Raw genomic sequence first — 16,035 nt, 5'->3', positions numbered from 1 at the left:
CGTCCACAAAGCTCTTAGAGCTACTATATAGGTAGTTTTAAAAGTGTCAACATAATAATAACACTGAATCGTAAAACAAATTGTGCATATAAATAAATGGCTTCTAGTAGTAACAACTAGTTGCATATGAATTTCATCAATCGTCTTCACTGATTGATGTAGGTATGCCGTTGTTCTAAATATTCCACTGGCAGTGATTGGAAATCGATACTTGTCAACGGCTGTTACAATTTATAGAATTATTTAGGACATTGGTGTTTATATGTACTTCATGATCTCTTATTACAAGTGCAAGAGCAGTATCGTTAGAAAATAATATTTCTTCAACTTGAAATATTTTGACGGTTCCTACAAAAATATTCATTTCTCCAAAACAGTTATTTTTTGGCACGAATAACGAAAGAAGTTTTCACGCAAAATTAATTGAATTGGTTTTGTATTCCTCAAAACAATTAACATAATTAGTAATAATATGTTTATTACCACAACGATTACTAACTAACTCCCAGTTCAGATATTCCTTGGATTCAATCTTTTAGATTATCACGATCATTAATAATGGTCGTCTCGTGATCATGGCGCATGCAACTGTGCCGAAATATCGAGCTTCTCTACAATCAAAACCAGGTACGCGGAACAAAACCCGAATTTAAATCATAAAGTTCCTTGGATTGTAAAACTAAACAGACTTACCGGCCTTACGGCTTCAGTGCTCGTCAACTGTGCTTGCACCAACGTTTCGCAGACTGCAGCCGATCTGAAATAACAGGAATTCATTTATCTTAGAAGCGTTTGCGCTTGTCACGTATGATTTACGACATGTTGCTGAACGATTGACTTACGATGTTTTTGATAGTCTTTCAACAGGACAAAGGAATGTGATTGTTGCTTATGCGATGCTTTATTTATGTAAATAAATTATTATAGAAAGTGCTTTTGAGATATCTACACGAGCTTAATGCAAAATAATCAGATTTCGCTGAGAGAACAGGGGCATTCAGAAATATTATTCTCAGAGCTGTTGACTGAGCTCATTACTCCGCTTGCAAAGAATTCGCTTACGGCTATCCCGCGGGAACTACATAATGCAGTTATCCGCGATAAAAATGATTTTACGTCCTTTTCTGGGTCTCAAACTATATCCTTAGCAAATTTCATCTAAGTTCAGCAGTTTAAGCGTAAAGACGTGACCATTGTCTAAGTTAAAATCTGATTTTTCGAAGGAATTTACAGGAAGCCAGGTTATCTTTTGATCGAAGATCCTTTTAGGTCAGCTCTCCTGATACTATTACGACATTCTGATTTTGAAGCTATGTACATCTTCTTCTACTACTACTATGCCTTTGAAATTACAAACATCGCAAATTAACGTAATAAATTGGCGTTGGAGCCGGTAGTTTCATAAGATGACGCCGTTAACGTGTAGGTACTTCCAATCCAAAAGACGATAATGCGTATATTGCAAATTCGTCATTGTTTTGTAAGTGTCAAATACGTGTGTGATTAGCATTTCCGTCATGGATAGCGCCTTGGCGTAGGGCCGTCGTGCCCGCTGCATACTAACTACTTGATAACATCGGAACCGAAGGGCCCTAATACTTTGAAATATTAATTGACCGCCTCCTTTTAATAGAATAGCGCTTTATTATTGTATAGTCCTCTATATTCGTAATTTTTTAAACTTACAATAATAATAATAATGTGTAATTTTCTCTCTGTGTACCTGTTTTCTGAATCGTTTACTATTTCTGGTGTACAATAAAGAGTCATTGTATTGTATTATTAAGCGCCGTTTTTTTTAACCAAATTAGTTGTGCGGGTATCATTTATTAATTTTTATTAATTTTCTGTAATCAATTTAAAATTTCTTCTTCACTAATTTTACTCTGCTGCATAATTTCAATTTGTAGTGTACTTATCATATGCGATTATTGTGTTGAATATTAATTTGTCATTTTTACCTTTTCTGTGTTAATTTTACTATAACGTTTTATTTTTATACGCAACGCAATGACTTTTTATAATTTAGTTTCTACGAAGTACACTTATTTCTGATCAAAATATTCGGAATAATAACCTAATGTTTCACTTCTTTTTGATAGCATAGTTCAAGTACATAGGCCAAGATATTCAATTAAGTGGTCCATAGCAATCTTTTATTCAACTTCTCGAATAAATGTTGTTTCTTTCTTTAGTTTATAAAGCAAGATTTACTTCTAACGTATCCTTTGTTACAGCATCCATTGAATCATTAAATTTGTGGTTATCTGTTCGTAATGTCCTCATTTGAATAGGTATTAGAATCCGCTCCTTCCGCGTTGCATTCAAACTGAATCGATAGCGGATTCCTTCAAAAGATAAGATAAACATTGTTACCAGTTGGAATATATGTAAAGTTTCTGATTGTTGCTCAGTGTGTCTCAGTACCTTTATACTGTTGTTAGTTGTGAGGAATTTTCTTTAGTAGAATTTTGCTTCGGTCTAACCTAGAGAGTTAATAGTTAATAAATCAATATTTTGAACAATATTAAATATATTACCTATAATTAAACATGTAGAAAAAAAAAGACTGACTTTTATATATTCAGATATGAGGTTTCCACAGTAAACTTTAGTTCCGTTGATTCTACAAATATAAGATTATTTGTCCTTCTAGGGCTGTCCTCGCCTTGCCTTCCGGTAAGTAGTGGCCATTGTTGAACTGTCCTGTCTCGATAGACTATCTCCGAAACTGACAATGTGTTCAAAAATAAGGCTTCATAGCGTTTCAGCTGCCTTGCTTTTTTTTTAATTTAATACGTTGTTCCATGCTGTACAAAGGTCTCCTCTTTCTCTTTCCACTTGTCTCTGGCTTCGGCAATGTACGTCATGTCGCCAGTCCAGCTAAAATCCCTCCAAATCGTCTCGCCTGCATCTGCTCCAGTGCCCGTCGTATAGAATCCAATCAGCGGTAAGTAATTTTAGCCCAGCGATCCGGATACAATCGGCAGACATGTTCTGCCCAATACTACTTGAATGTAGCAGTCTTTGTCCCAATATCGACAATTTGAGTTTTGGAGCGCAGGTTCTTGTCTTTTATGCTACCAAAATCGTCAAATGCGGATGTTTTACTTAAAAATTTTCTAACACTATTATTGTTTCAAGAACCATTAAAGTAGGACAAGTTAAAGAGACATAAAATTAATCAGGTCGCAGTGTCACACTCAAGTTTAATGGAGCAGAACTATTAAATAGGACGGTATATAACTATCAAATACTAATGAACTGCACTAATTTATCTTTCAGATTGAGAGAGCTTACGCTGTAATTCCCATAAAAACCCAGTACGGATTACGAACTTCACTGACACAATTTAATTACTTCGCAGTTATAAATAGGCTTCTTCACGACATTATGTATACGTAAATAATTAGCTGTACAAAAATAAAAAATAAAAACAATTGTCAATTATTGCAAGCTTGTGAGCAAAAATTTGATCAAAAATATCTGAACACGCCTCTATTGTTAACGGCGTAGAAGCGTGTTCAAAAAGGTATTTCTAATCAAATTTTTTTACACAAGTTTATCACCTAGACTAGAAGAAGGAAGAACATATCCCTCAATAATACTTATCGATATTTTTCTTCACTAAAAAACAAGCCCGGATTTAAATCCACGACTTGACTTGAGAGACTAATAGACGCCAGCAAGAATACTTTCAGGGGAGTTCATGTATTTTGCATCTGTATCTGCAGAGGAACCAGACCTGTATCAATCAATCCCAAGCTTTTATTCTGTGTCTTAGTTATATTCTGTACATGTCTGTTATGGGAGAGGCGAGCAATTGCATGCCCTTTCACCTCGCTCCGGGGCCTATAGAGTATAAAGTCCATAGTTATATTTTTAGGCTACTAATATGCTAACTAGGTGCTTGATAGTGATCAATGTGATCATAATTAAATAACCATTATTACTGGACTTCAAGTCTTTTCGTGACCCTATTTAATATTATTCATAAGTGCTTGTTATAGCCTAAATTGAACAAAGATATTTTGACTTTGATTATCAAGACAGGCAAGACATCAAGTAAATATAAGCAAGGACCTATAGTGACTTTGGCTCTTAAAGAGTCTCAACCAAAAAAAAAACAAGACAAACCCTATTTAAAATAACGCTTTGTGATTATTACTCACATTCGCGATCACCCGTAGTACTTAATATTAACAAACACGTGAATAAATAAAGCTCTGAAATAAACAGAAAGTCAAGGCTTGGAAATAGGTTGGTAAACAATACATGATTACGTGATGAAATACGATGTGAGACAAATCGTGGCTCCACGACACGACGCTTTGGCATTTTTCACTTCACAGTGGCATCTATAAAAATATCACTTAAATATCCCAGTTTACTGACAAATTTCACCGGCAGATGGGTTCCGTTTTACATTTGCAAAAACAAAAATTATAACTTTAATCAAAGTTTTGAGGCAGAACGATTGATTTATTTTAATAATGTACAAAACACGTGTTAGAAATTAATTAAGCAACCATGTGGCAAATTCAAATAAGAATTGTAAATGAATAAATAATAAAGCTTGTAACTTCTAATCGTAATTTTTTTCTGAGTATACATAATGTAACGTAAACTCAGGGTCCTGTGTACAAATTCAAGGTCACTCAGCGAGCAATGCGTGCATGGAGCGAGCAATGCTAGGGGTTTCTGTGAAGGGTAAAATCCGAAATCACATTATCCGACAAAGAACGAAAGTCACCGACGTTGCTCAGAGAATTAGTTCGCTGAAATGGCGTTGGGCTGGTCACGTCTGTCGCAGGACCGATTAACGGTGGAGCAGACGAGTTCTCGAATGGAGACCACGGATGGCAAAACGTAGTATAGGGCGTCCTGAGGCACGGTGGAAGGATGACCGTAAGAGGGTCGCTGGCGGCGGATGGATGAGAGGGGTTGAAGACAATGGGCGCGCCATGGAAGAGGCCTATCTCCAGCAGTGGACTGCTGTAGGCTGATGATGATGATGATGAAACATAATGTAATTGTCTACTTTATTTCAAGAAACAATTTTATTGATGAATTTTAGTAACGAAGTTTAATTTTTTAACAATCAGTTAAGTCGGCAAAGACCTAAGCAGTTTTCTTCTAGATATGATAAGTACATGAAGTTGATATCCAAAACTTAATTTACTTTTGCACTACATTACAGTCCACAATTCTAATTATTTATCAAAGGAACCCTAACAAAAATGGGGCATTGGTACCAGGAGTATATAAGTCATCAAGGAGTGCTCGCCGTCACGGCCGGGCGCCCAGTTGCGTCACCATCGACACAGAGTAATCTGACGATAAATCACTCGGTTTCTGGATCGGAATGAGATCACGGTTCAATCTAACCGGGATCATAGACGGATCTAATTGGACTTATTTAATCGGTCGTACCGATTCGTGCGGTTTACTTACAAACAAAAACATGTGGTGTCATTTGTGCGTTGACAGCATCATTAGGGCGTTCATACGTCTTTCTGTACACGATTCCAAAACCAATTTTTCTAATTCAGTGATTGACGACGATCACTTTGAAGTCGCAGTTACATTTAAAGTAGAACAAACTGATTCATGTATCAAGTTAGAACCTTGTAATAATCAATTTCTCTATGATTTCCTTGACAAAAGTATGGGATGCCAAACATAACATTAGTAGCACAGAGGTTCCACCCTGGTACATGATTCAGTTTGTTTGACTGTATGTAAGCCATGTAAAAATATATTTTTTTAATGCTAAATACAAATACAAAAATACAAAAAGCGATATACTTTATTGCAGAGTTTCAAGAGAGTCAATATCAAATAATTCATAATTAAAATCCGTATGTGACCAAAAAGGCTTTAAAAATGGTAAATCCCTCAATTATAAATTGTTGTTCTAGATAACCTACGTTTCTAACACCTCTTAACTCTTGACCACATAATAAATGCCTATACTTAAAAGTACTCTTTTTGTTTAATAATATAATGATTATCAAATTAGGATACGTAGCGTACATCGTGACGAAGCAAAAGTTTTAATGTGAAGATAATTTGTATTGAAAACCACAGTCGACAAAATAATGTTTTTGCATTTTTTTTCCAATGTTCCTTAATTGCTGGCTAATATTGGCAGCGAAATATTAGGTACGCAGTGTCTTTTTTAGGGTCCCTTAAAGTTAACGGCATGGTTCCTAAGAAATATTTCGCTTCTCTGGTAGTTTCTGAATTCTCTATTAGTGGCGCATTTGGATTGATCACCTTATACAAAAAAAAATAGAAAGTGAACCGTCATTTCTTTCAACATCAATTCGGCCTAAATACGTTCCACTGCAGTTCACCGGCTCCTCTCAGAATTATTTGAGCACCAGCAATAATATCACAATAAAGCGTGCCTAAATATTATTATCTGATATGACTGTATTTCTAGGGCCGGTAGGAGGTGTCAAATGTTTTTGCACTCTCCACTGTGGCAGATATTAGTGAGATGGTACGTCTTTCCAATGCGGCTTGAGACGTAGAGCTTGTACCTAACTTATCTACGAAAATTGCGATAGCTGCAGTTATTATAGCATACTTGACGCGTAGGTATAGCCCAGAGATGCGACTTCGAGTCACGTTGGCGCCTTCGACAACTTTTCGTTAAAAAAAAATTAAAACCAGTGTTTTCTACCCTTTTTCATGACACTACCCTTTAGTATGAAGAAATATTTCGTGACCCCCCTTCCCGTTGTTTTTGTTCATGTATTTTATTTAGTGCCAAATATTTATTAGTTAACATTTTCTTAATAAAAAAATTTAAACTTTTTTTTTACTGAAGTAATTTTTCCAGCAGCTAATAGGGGCTTCGCGACCCCTAAAGAGGCTTCGCGACCCCCCGCGGGTCGCGACCCACAAGTTGAAAAACACTGTTTTAAACGATGGAAGTTAAACAAAAGCTTTGAAAAGGTACATAGATAGACGTACAGAACTCACAATACGATATTACACCTCACGCTCGTCAGTTTTTTTTAACATTTCGTTCGGCTGATCTGCTTGATTTGACAGCTGTGATGTTTGAGCACAACAAGTCCGCATTCGATACGTGTTTGTATTAGAAATATTTTCCCAAGAGCGTATTGTTACATGTCGATGCTATTCGCGCCGCCATTCTTGTTTTATATGTATACCTATTGTTGGATGTTTACTTTGTCTTATTGGAATATGTAGTCGAATAACGGTTACGCGAATCATGATAACAATTAGGTGTTTTTAGTAAGATTCTATAAGCTATGATGTCGTTAAGTTTTTTTGGTTTTTTTTTGAACTATGTATTTTTAAACTAGCACGATGCACGGTTGTGTTATTCTTAGGATGAACACTGATTGAGTTCGAAACGCGACAGTGTAGTGTGGTGGTGATAGTTGGGTTTGTGTGATTTGTGTGTGTTCTTGTAGTGTGGAGGTGGAAGGAAGGTCACGGGTGAGCAAAGTAATCTATATATATAAAAGAAGAAACTGACTGACTGACTGACTGACTTATAGATCAACACACAGCCCAAACCGCTGGGCTAGAAACTTGAAATTTGGAATATATGTTCCTTAATAGGTGTAGACGCGCACTAAGAAAGGATTTTTCCAAATTCCCACGGGATACTGAATAAATGGGATTTATATTTGTACTTAAAAATGGCCCTATTTCCGTAACTATAATTATTAGAAACTTTAAATTTGGCATGCATGTAGGTAATACTAACAGCTAAAATCAATTTTCAACATTTTCCGAAATTCCCACGGGATAGTGAATAAATGGGATTTATATTTTCACTTCCAATTAATGACCCTATTTCCGTAACTATAATTATTAGAGACTTCAAATTTGGCATGCGAGTAGGTAATACTAACAGCTAAAAACAATTTTCAGGATTTTATCCAAATTCCCACGGGATATGGAATAAATGGGATTTCTATTTTCGCTTCAAAGTGGCCCTAACTCCGTCATTATCAATATTAGAGACTTTAAATTTGGCATGCAGGTAGATAATACTAACAGGTAAAAACTGTTTTAAAGATTTTTAGAAAATCCCACGGCATAAAACGAATAAAGAGGATTCTAAATAGGTACCAACTGGATCAGAAAACCCACAATAAAATTAGGGACTGGAGATTTGGCTAACTGATGTACTAAATCTTGTAACAATACAATAATTTAGCAGTGACATCCTGCTCATCCTGGCCAGGATCGTCTCCGTAGAAGGGAACTCCTCAAAAGTTGATGGCAAACACAAAAGACTTTTACATAATTGTTAAATTTCAATGACCATGCGGTTATATGATATACATCACCTGATGCTGCAGCACAAATACGAAAAGATAGCACAAATACGAAATTTGACATGTATGTACGTTCAACGAACTGGCACAATTACTTTGCTCACCCGCGACCTTTATGCATGAAATGTGTCCATGCATGCAATGCCTCCACCTCCACACTGTAAGGACACGCACAAATTACACAAATCCAACTATCACCACCACAAAATTGGACTTACGCGTTTCGAACTCAATCAGAGCCCATCTTCAGAGCAACACAACCGTTCAGCATGCTACAGTGTGAAATTTGGCAAAGATGGACATAAAATACCTAATACACAGGTGCACTAGGGCAAGATTTTTAGAAAACTCAACTTTGTTTGTTTCTTTGTTTGTTGGGTTCTCTGAAACGACTGAGCTGATTTAAATAATTCTTTTAACAATAAAAAGCTACACTATCCCTGATTGACATAGACTCTTCTTTCAGTAATAGAAAGCTACAATGTGTCTCTCATCGACAAATAAGAATATTAAAATAGATCATAACAGTAATTTACTTCCCGCGGAACTTTACAATTTCTCGGGGTATAATCCTATATTGTGTAAGTCGCGTGCAAAAGAACGCGTAGTACTTTAACATTTTCTAAAATTCCACCCCTGGATCAGCGAAACAGGGTTTTAAAGTTGGTACGAACTACTTATGATTAATTACGTAGGTAGGCTGATTTTTTAAATAATTTATTGAATCAGGCGTTACTTTGCGGAGGTCCATATCAATGAACTAAAATAATTTCCTTGCTCACCCGCGACCTTACGATAGCTAAGCTTATGCAAAATATGCGTGTTCATGCAGTTCCTCCACCTCCACACTGTAAGAACACACACAAATCACACAAACCCATCTATCACCACCACCACACTACACTGACGCGTTTCGAACTCAAACAGAGCTCATCTTCAGAGTGACACAACCGTACACCATGCTACCAGTTGTTAGACTAACGAACCACAACCACCGTTTTAACTTGTCACTGTAACTCCCCAAGTACCCACATACAACAGTATGGGGTCTATTATTAATGAGCAGGTAAATTTAGTTTCATCTCCCTTGCTACGGCTTGGATCTAATTTCAGCAATGGTAGTTAATGAAACATGCCTTGACAGTAAATAAATAAAAAATCAAGGTAGTTTTGAAGGACGGTTAAAAAAATTATTAATAATTTATGGGTAGTTTTGTTTTGTTTCATAAAACGTATGTGGGTACTTGGGGAGTTACAGTGACAAGTTAAAACGGTGGTTGTGGTTCGTTAGTCTAACAACTGGTAGCATGGTGTACGTTGTGTCACTCTGAAGATGAGCTCTGTTTGAGTTCGAAACGCGTCAGTGTAGTGTGGTGGTGGTGATAGATGGGTTGTGTGATTTGTGTGTGTTCTTACAGTGTGGAGGTGGAGGAACTGCATGAACACGCATATTTTGCATAAGCTTAGCTATCGTAAGGTCGCGGGTGAGCAAGGAAATTATTTTAGTTCATTAGGCTGATTTTTTTAATTCCAAAATTTGCACCATCTGTCTAAAAAACGTCTGTATGTATTTGTATTTCCATGTAATCCTACGAAAAATCAATCAAAACACGAAAAAAGGATCGCAGAAAGTAAATGTATGTTACCCCAAATTTAACGCGAGCGAAGCCGCGGGCAAAAGCTAGTTGTTTATATTTAGGTAGTTCTTCGTGACAACTTCTAAAAAATGGTGAAGTAGTTGTCTCTTTTTTATTCAGGGAAAGTTGCGAGGTACAGCAAATATACAATAAATAAATTTGTGATAGTGTTCTCGATTATGAAAATCTTGTTGTAGAACAAAGTCCGCTATAAAGAGTTGTTTACGAAATTTATTAGTTTGGATTTGCAATCGATCCGCATGGTGCACTTATTTCACAACTCCTATTTTTGATGTTACATCAATGATGTACAAAGTTTAAATATGAATGTTTCGAACGGAATATTTATTTCCTACTTTACTTTTTGAAAAGAATAAAGGCAAGAATGTAAAGGTGCAAGACATTCGTTTTGTTAGATTTGCATTGTTGATAAACTTTATTTTTCACAGTTCCCAGTATAATGATAATACATTGATACCTATGCGAAATAAGTACCTATAAATAGCTTAACCGCCTACTAAACAATTTGTTACTAAGGTTCCATACATCCCAGCCTATATACGTTCCACTGCTGGGCACAGGCCTCCTCTCAGAACAAGAGGACTTGGGCCATAGTTCCCACGCGGGCCCAGTGCGGATTGGGAACTTCACACGCACCATTGAATTGCTTCGCAGGTTTGTGCAGGTTTCCTCACGATGTTTTTCTTCACCGCAAAGCTCGTGGTAAATTTCAAATGTAATTCCACACATGTTACTAAGGTTAAGCTTATGGTATTCTGACATTCTATATCTGTCAATAACATTTTAAATTATATCATGGCACGAAGACTCGAAAATAAAAACCTACACTTTTATATTCGCCATCTCACCTTTTAGAAGTTATGTCAATACATTACGAGAACGACTCGATATCTAACGCCTTTTTAAATAACATAGATTCCAATATTTGCATTTAACATTCACAAGCGGTATCGCCAAATGCAAAAGTCTTGTAACATTAGGAGTTCAAGTTCATATCATCTAGTTCAAAGGTAAACGGACGATCGGCGCCGGCGCACGGTGTTAACAACCAATAAATGTAGCACAGATAACTACAAACAGTTGAAGCACTTTGTATTAAGACTGAGATGTTCCAACTCAGAAACATGTATACAAGTGAAACCATTCCCAGAGGCAATGGAATTAGAGATTGTGAAAAAATAACCCATTTAGTATATTTTTAATGTCATTTTATGTACAGGTCGATTCACAACAGCTGGCATGAATGGACTGAACAAAAGTAATGTTACATACTTCAATAATTTGGAGGGAAATTGACTGATTGCAGATCATTTTCATATTTGTATGAAGTGTATTTTCATTTAGGTATTCATTCGATCCATCCTTGCCTGCTCTTGTGAATCGACCTGGATGTACTGTTTTTAGAAGCTTTTGATAAACATAAAGGAAAACCAATAAAACTAATTCATTTCGACACACGCACTTTATGACCATTAAACAATACGTCCATTGGGCATTTTGTCACGTGTCACATTGACGACTCAGTCCCGGAATGAACTTACCATTCCTATTAAATTGTAGTGTATATTTTTACCTTATCCAAAACAGAAGATTTGGATGTATAAATATTAACAATGATTTAAAAAAAAACTTGGGTGTATGTCAAACTCTATACTTTATGGCAATATAGCAATGAGTTTATTGTAGTGTCATCATTGGAATACAAAAGTGTTGTACTAGATTGGAATTAGTGTGTGTGTGTGTGTGTGTGTGTGTGTGTTTTATTTGTGTGCTAACCATTGTGGCTAGTAATAGCAATTAAATATGAAAATATAGAACCTTGAAAATAACTTGAATTTACTTTTAATTTTTCCAGTCTCATTCTCATTTTGCGACCTAAAATGACTTATTTATTTTGTAATGTCCAATAGATTTTTGAGATATTTTAGTTAATATAGTGTACAAAAGTTTGTTTCTACATAATTTATAAATTTTGTATACATAAAAACGGACCAAACACATTTTTTTTATTTGAAACACATTTGTACAGTAGTTTCTTAGCTGTGGTGACCACACAGATATCCGTGGTTTTACTATCACATGTTGATTTATTTCAGGAATCGACTAAAACAAGCCGATGAAATACAGAATACTGCGACCGCATAGTTTGGTTTAATTAGATGCATTGTGCATTTGTTTATTAAATTTTGTTGCTATGGGATCAATCACGTTTTGTTTAATTGTTTAAGGTTGAGCGACAAGTTCTGTGACTTAACGGATGAAACGAAAAACAAAAGAGTATAATAACCGGTACATTAGCTGAAAAAATGAAGATTATTTTGTTGTGTAGGTAGTTAGGTACCTATATTATATACTTTAGATCATGCATTCTCTGCTAACCCCACATTTTTTTTTTAAATCGATAAATAATTTCGAAGATCCCTAAAATAAACAAAATAATGCAAAGATTGCTATTTTTTAATTCAAAGGTATTAGAATTATCAAATTTTATTTTAGTTGTAAGAAAATTTTAAACCCGTAGAGGAATACAAATTCATCCTCTTTTTGTCTGTTGGCACGTTTTTTTCATGCTAACTTTAATTAGCGTGAATAAAACCGTCATCATCCTCATCATCATATCGGCCTATTATACGCCCCACTGTTGGGCACAGGCCTATCAAAATAATAACTAAGTACGATCTTCCGGGTGTGGCCTGTAATATGAGCAAATAATTAAAACATAGATCATACTCGTCAAACTGAACAACATTAGTTCAGCGACTTTTAAAAATAGTATTTTTTTTTAATTTTTATTATACGTTTAAATTTATTCGAAGAAGCAATGTAAAGCAAAATGCTTGATGTTTGTAGCGCGACGGCGTCAGTTGTGTTCTACGATGGCGTACATTGATAGCAGTATTTAATTTGTATGAAAAAAAGGAAAATTCAAAGACTCCATTATTTTTAAAAGTCGCTGAACTAATGTTGTTCGGTTTGACGAGGAGGATCTATGTTTTAATTTTTTTCTCGAATTACAGGCCACACCCGGTATCGTGATCGTGTGAATTTCTTCTGTTGCGTGTATGTGTACTACCAAATGAAATAAAAAAAATTACCGACAAAGCTTTAATAACATGAAACACAAAAACACACCTCTAAACTGCACTTTATATTAATTGCATAGATAAGCGGCTCACAACCGTGACCACAAATTAACGATTAGTTAATGCAGAGGTTCCCAAAGTGGTCCAGGTAGACTTCCAGGGGTCCACGGGTGACCAGACGGAACCCACGTCGGCGGGTAAAAAATATGGGTAGAAATGTAGCAGCACCCGCTAGAGCCCTCTCTACCGAAAGCAGAAAAACTGTGAAAGTTAAAAAAGTAATTAGGACAACTGACTACAATTAACTTGTACCATGCTGTCCTCCTAAGCCAAATGGCGGTATCTAATAAAAACCACTTTTGAGTTATTATTACTATTGAGTAGCGTAAAAAATCTACATCACAAGTTGTGTTTTTTTTTTGAGATATCGCCTCTTGGCTTAGGAGGGTAAGTATCCATGCACTATGGAACAAATCAACATGCTTATAGGTATAGATAGATACATAGTTAAACACATATTAAACGTCCAAGACCCAGAACAAACATTCCTATTATTCATACAAATATCTGGCACGATTGGATCGAGCTACCGTTCAAACTCGTCTTGTCGTTGAGGGTAGTGGTCTATGAGTACGAGATAAAAAGTTTGGGAACCTCTGTTAATGCAAATGTTCGGAAGCTAGTTTGAATGAATTAATAATTTGTTTACAAAACAGATAAGAGCCCTTTGTTAACGCCCATAAAAGTAATTGGTGTAATTCGTCTCAATCGTTCTAAAATTGGGGTTACAGTGGGCTGGGCATCAAAGCGTGTATTAAACCATTAGGCTATTATATGTTTAACAGTTTTTGTAGGGATGGATGGTTTTTTGGTTGCACCTGGATGTGACAATTAACTGGAGACGAAGATTATTTTAACTTTGTTTGGTAAACAAAAGCCGTTCACATATTACGTAATAAACATGACAGAAATATTCAAAAACCAATAAGCAACTCATAATTTGTACTCATTAGTTGGGCTTCGACATTTTTAGAAAAAAGTAAAAGTGACGAAAAAACGCCCAGTATTAAATTTCCTAAATAGCATGCAACCTCGCTAATATAATCGCAAATTGCAATGCAATTGACGTGTTGCATTCATAACTTTTTAGACTGAGCAGAGTAAAAAAAAGGATTAAAATGATACATAATTAGACAACCTGCATAAAAGTACAGTGAACTAAAAGAATTTCCTTGCTCACCCGCGACCTAATGAAAGGGTAAGGTCAAGGGTGAGCAAGGAAATTCTTTAAGTTCATTGATATGGACCTCCGCAAAGTAACGCATGACTCAATAAATTAGTGAAAAGTACAGTGTAATCGATAGTAATCTGGATTGTAAGCAAATTATTTTCAGGTTTTCAGTTATTTAATTAACCGATTGTATAAGCCGAAGATGATGACGATGATGATAACGTAAAGTATGATAGCGCCATTACATTAATAAAACCGTTGTCAAACTCTAAAATTGCATGACGCAACAGGGTGTGCCACAAGTGTTACTGCGAATAAAGACCACTCCTGCGCAGAGTAACGACTGAGTGGAAATCGGTCAGTACCGACCGTGCATTGTCTGTCTGTACACTAATTACTGTTATTAAAATATGCTTTTGTGTTCCAAGGGTAGCTATTGTTGGTTTGTACCTATTGAGTTGCATCTTAATTTATATTTGTTTGCTAAGCAACGCACGACATAGTAACATCAAATGATTATAGTTAACGTATAAAGAAACTCCTGACTGATTGACTAATCAATGCTCAGCCCAAACCATTATTACAAAAAAGGCGATTTGAATAGAGATCTATGATGCAGGGTTCACTAATGTTTCACAACTAACGTTTGGCAACCTGATCCATTTCGCAACTGTTTAATAGTAAATATTCCAGGATTTTTATAAAACTAACCTAACTAAAGGGCCCTGAAAAAAATCCAAATGCAAAATTGCAAAATGGAAAGTTGCGAAATGAATCAGGTTGCCAAACGTTAGTTGCGAAATGAACGGATACCATGATGTAGTATAGACCCAACTACGAATAATAATAATAATTATTATTACAATAATTATATATTATTCGAAAAGAGACAAGGAAATACACATTTTACGAAATTTCCACAGTAAGTATATCGAGTATTTCTGTTCATTGGTAATTCTGTTGGATTTAGTAACAAGATGCGTTATTTTTCCCAAATAAAATTTACGGGCCATGAAACTTTATTATTATTTAGTCTGCAAAGATATGATGTTAAAACTGTAATAGCGTGCCTAGATTCTTTGAAACTCCACTATAATCTAGATCGTTATGTTTTCTAGATTTTTTCGTTTGATATGCGGATAATAGATGAATTAAACTGAAAACTTGCACATATTCATAAAATCCACGCATAAAGTTGGACGCATTAAAAAAACGAGGAGGTACGCTGTAAATGCGTTTGCTTATTTTAGTTATGCGCAAAAATACAGTTGCAAAACTATAAATAGCGGATTTTTGTTACCAACTGTGTTTCGTTTTTATTTTAGCGCCGAAGAGATGATTTCAGATGATCTTGACTTGTCTTTTTATTGAAAAATAATTTCTATAGAATATATAACTACTTATACCATTTTGTATGTGTACATACCTACCAGTAATTAATAACTACAGTAAGTTCCCCCTCCTGGTACGGGAAAGAGTGGCACTTGGGCGTGTGTATGTATATATGTGTGTATTTATTACTCTGTCACACTAAAACGACCTGGCGGATTTGAATTAAATTGTGTACAGTCGAGTTCATAAGCATGTGAACAAAAATTTGATCAAAAATATTGCTCAGCTCTATTGTTAACGGCGTAGAAGCGTGTTCAGATATTTTCATATCACATTTTTGCTCACAATTTTATGAACTCGACTGTACCTACCTACCTACGTAACAGCTGGATTTCCAGAAT

The 16,035-nt window shown here is 35.5% G+C and overlaps 1 protein-coding gene across 4 annotated transcripts in view; it reads right to left on the bottom strand.

Moving 5' to 3' along the window:
- Positions 1-16,035, bottom strand: part of LOC141435103 (ADAMTS-like protein 4) — a 441,311-nt gene that overhangs the window by 360,895 nt on the left and 64,381 nt on the right. For all 4 annotated transcript variants that reach the window (XR_012452115.1, XM_074097656.1, XM_074097658.1 and 1 more), the window contains exon 3: positions 694-757. Coding sequence is in view for 3 of the 4 variants with exons in the window: in XM_074097656.1 (XP_073953757.1) it covers positions 694-757 (64 nt within the window). In the remaining variant the exon portion in view is untranslated. The remainder of the gene's footprint in view (positions 1-693; positions 758-16,035) is intronic.

Source organism: Choristoneura fumiferana, chromosome 14, assembly GCF_025370935.1.
Source record: "Choristoneura fumiferana chromosome 14, NRCan_CFum_1, whole genome shotgun sequence".
Lineage (NCBI taxonomy): Eukaryota > Metazoa > Arthropoda > Insecta > Lepidoptera > Tortricidae > Choristoneura > Choristoneura fumiferana.
This window is presented reverse-complemented; position numbering and strand designations above follow the sequence as displayed.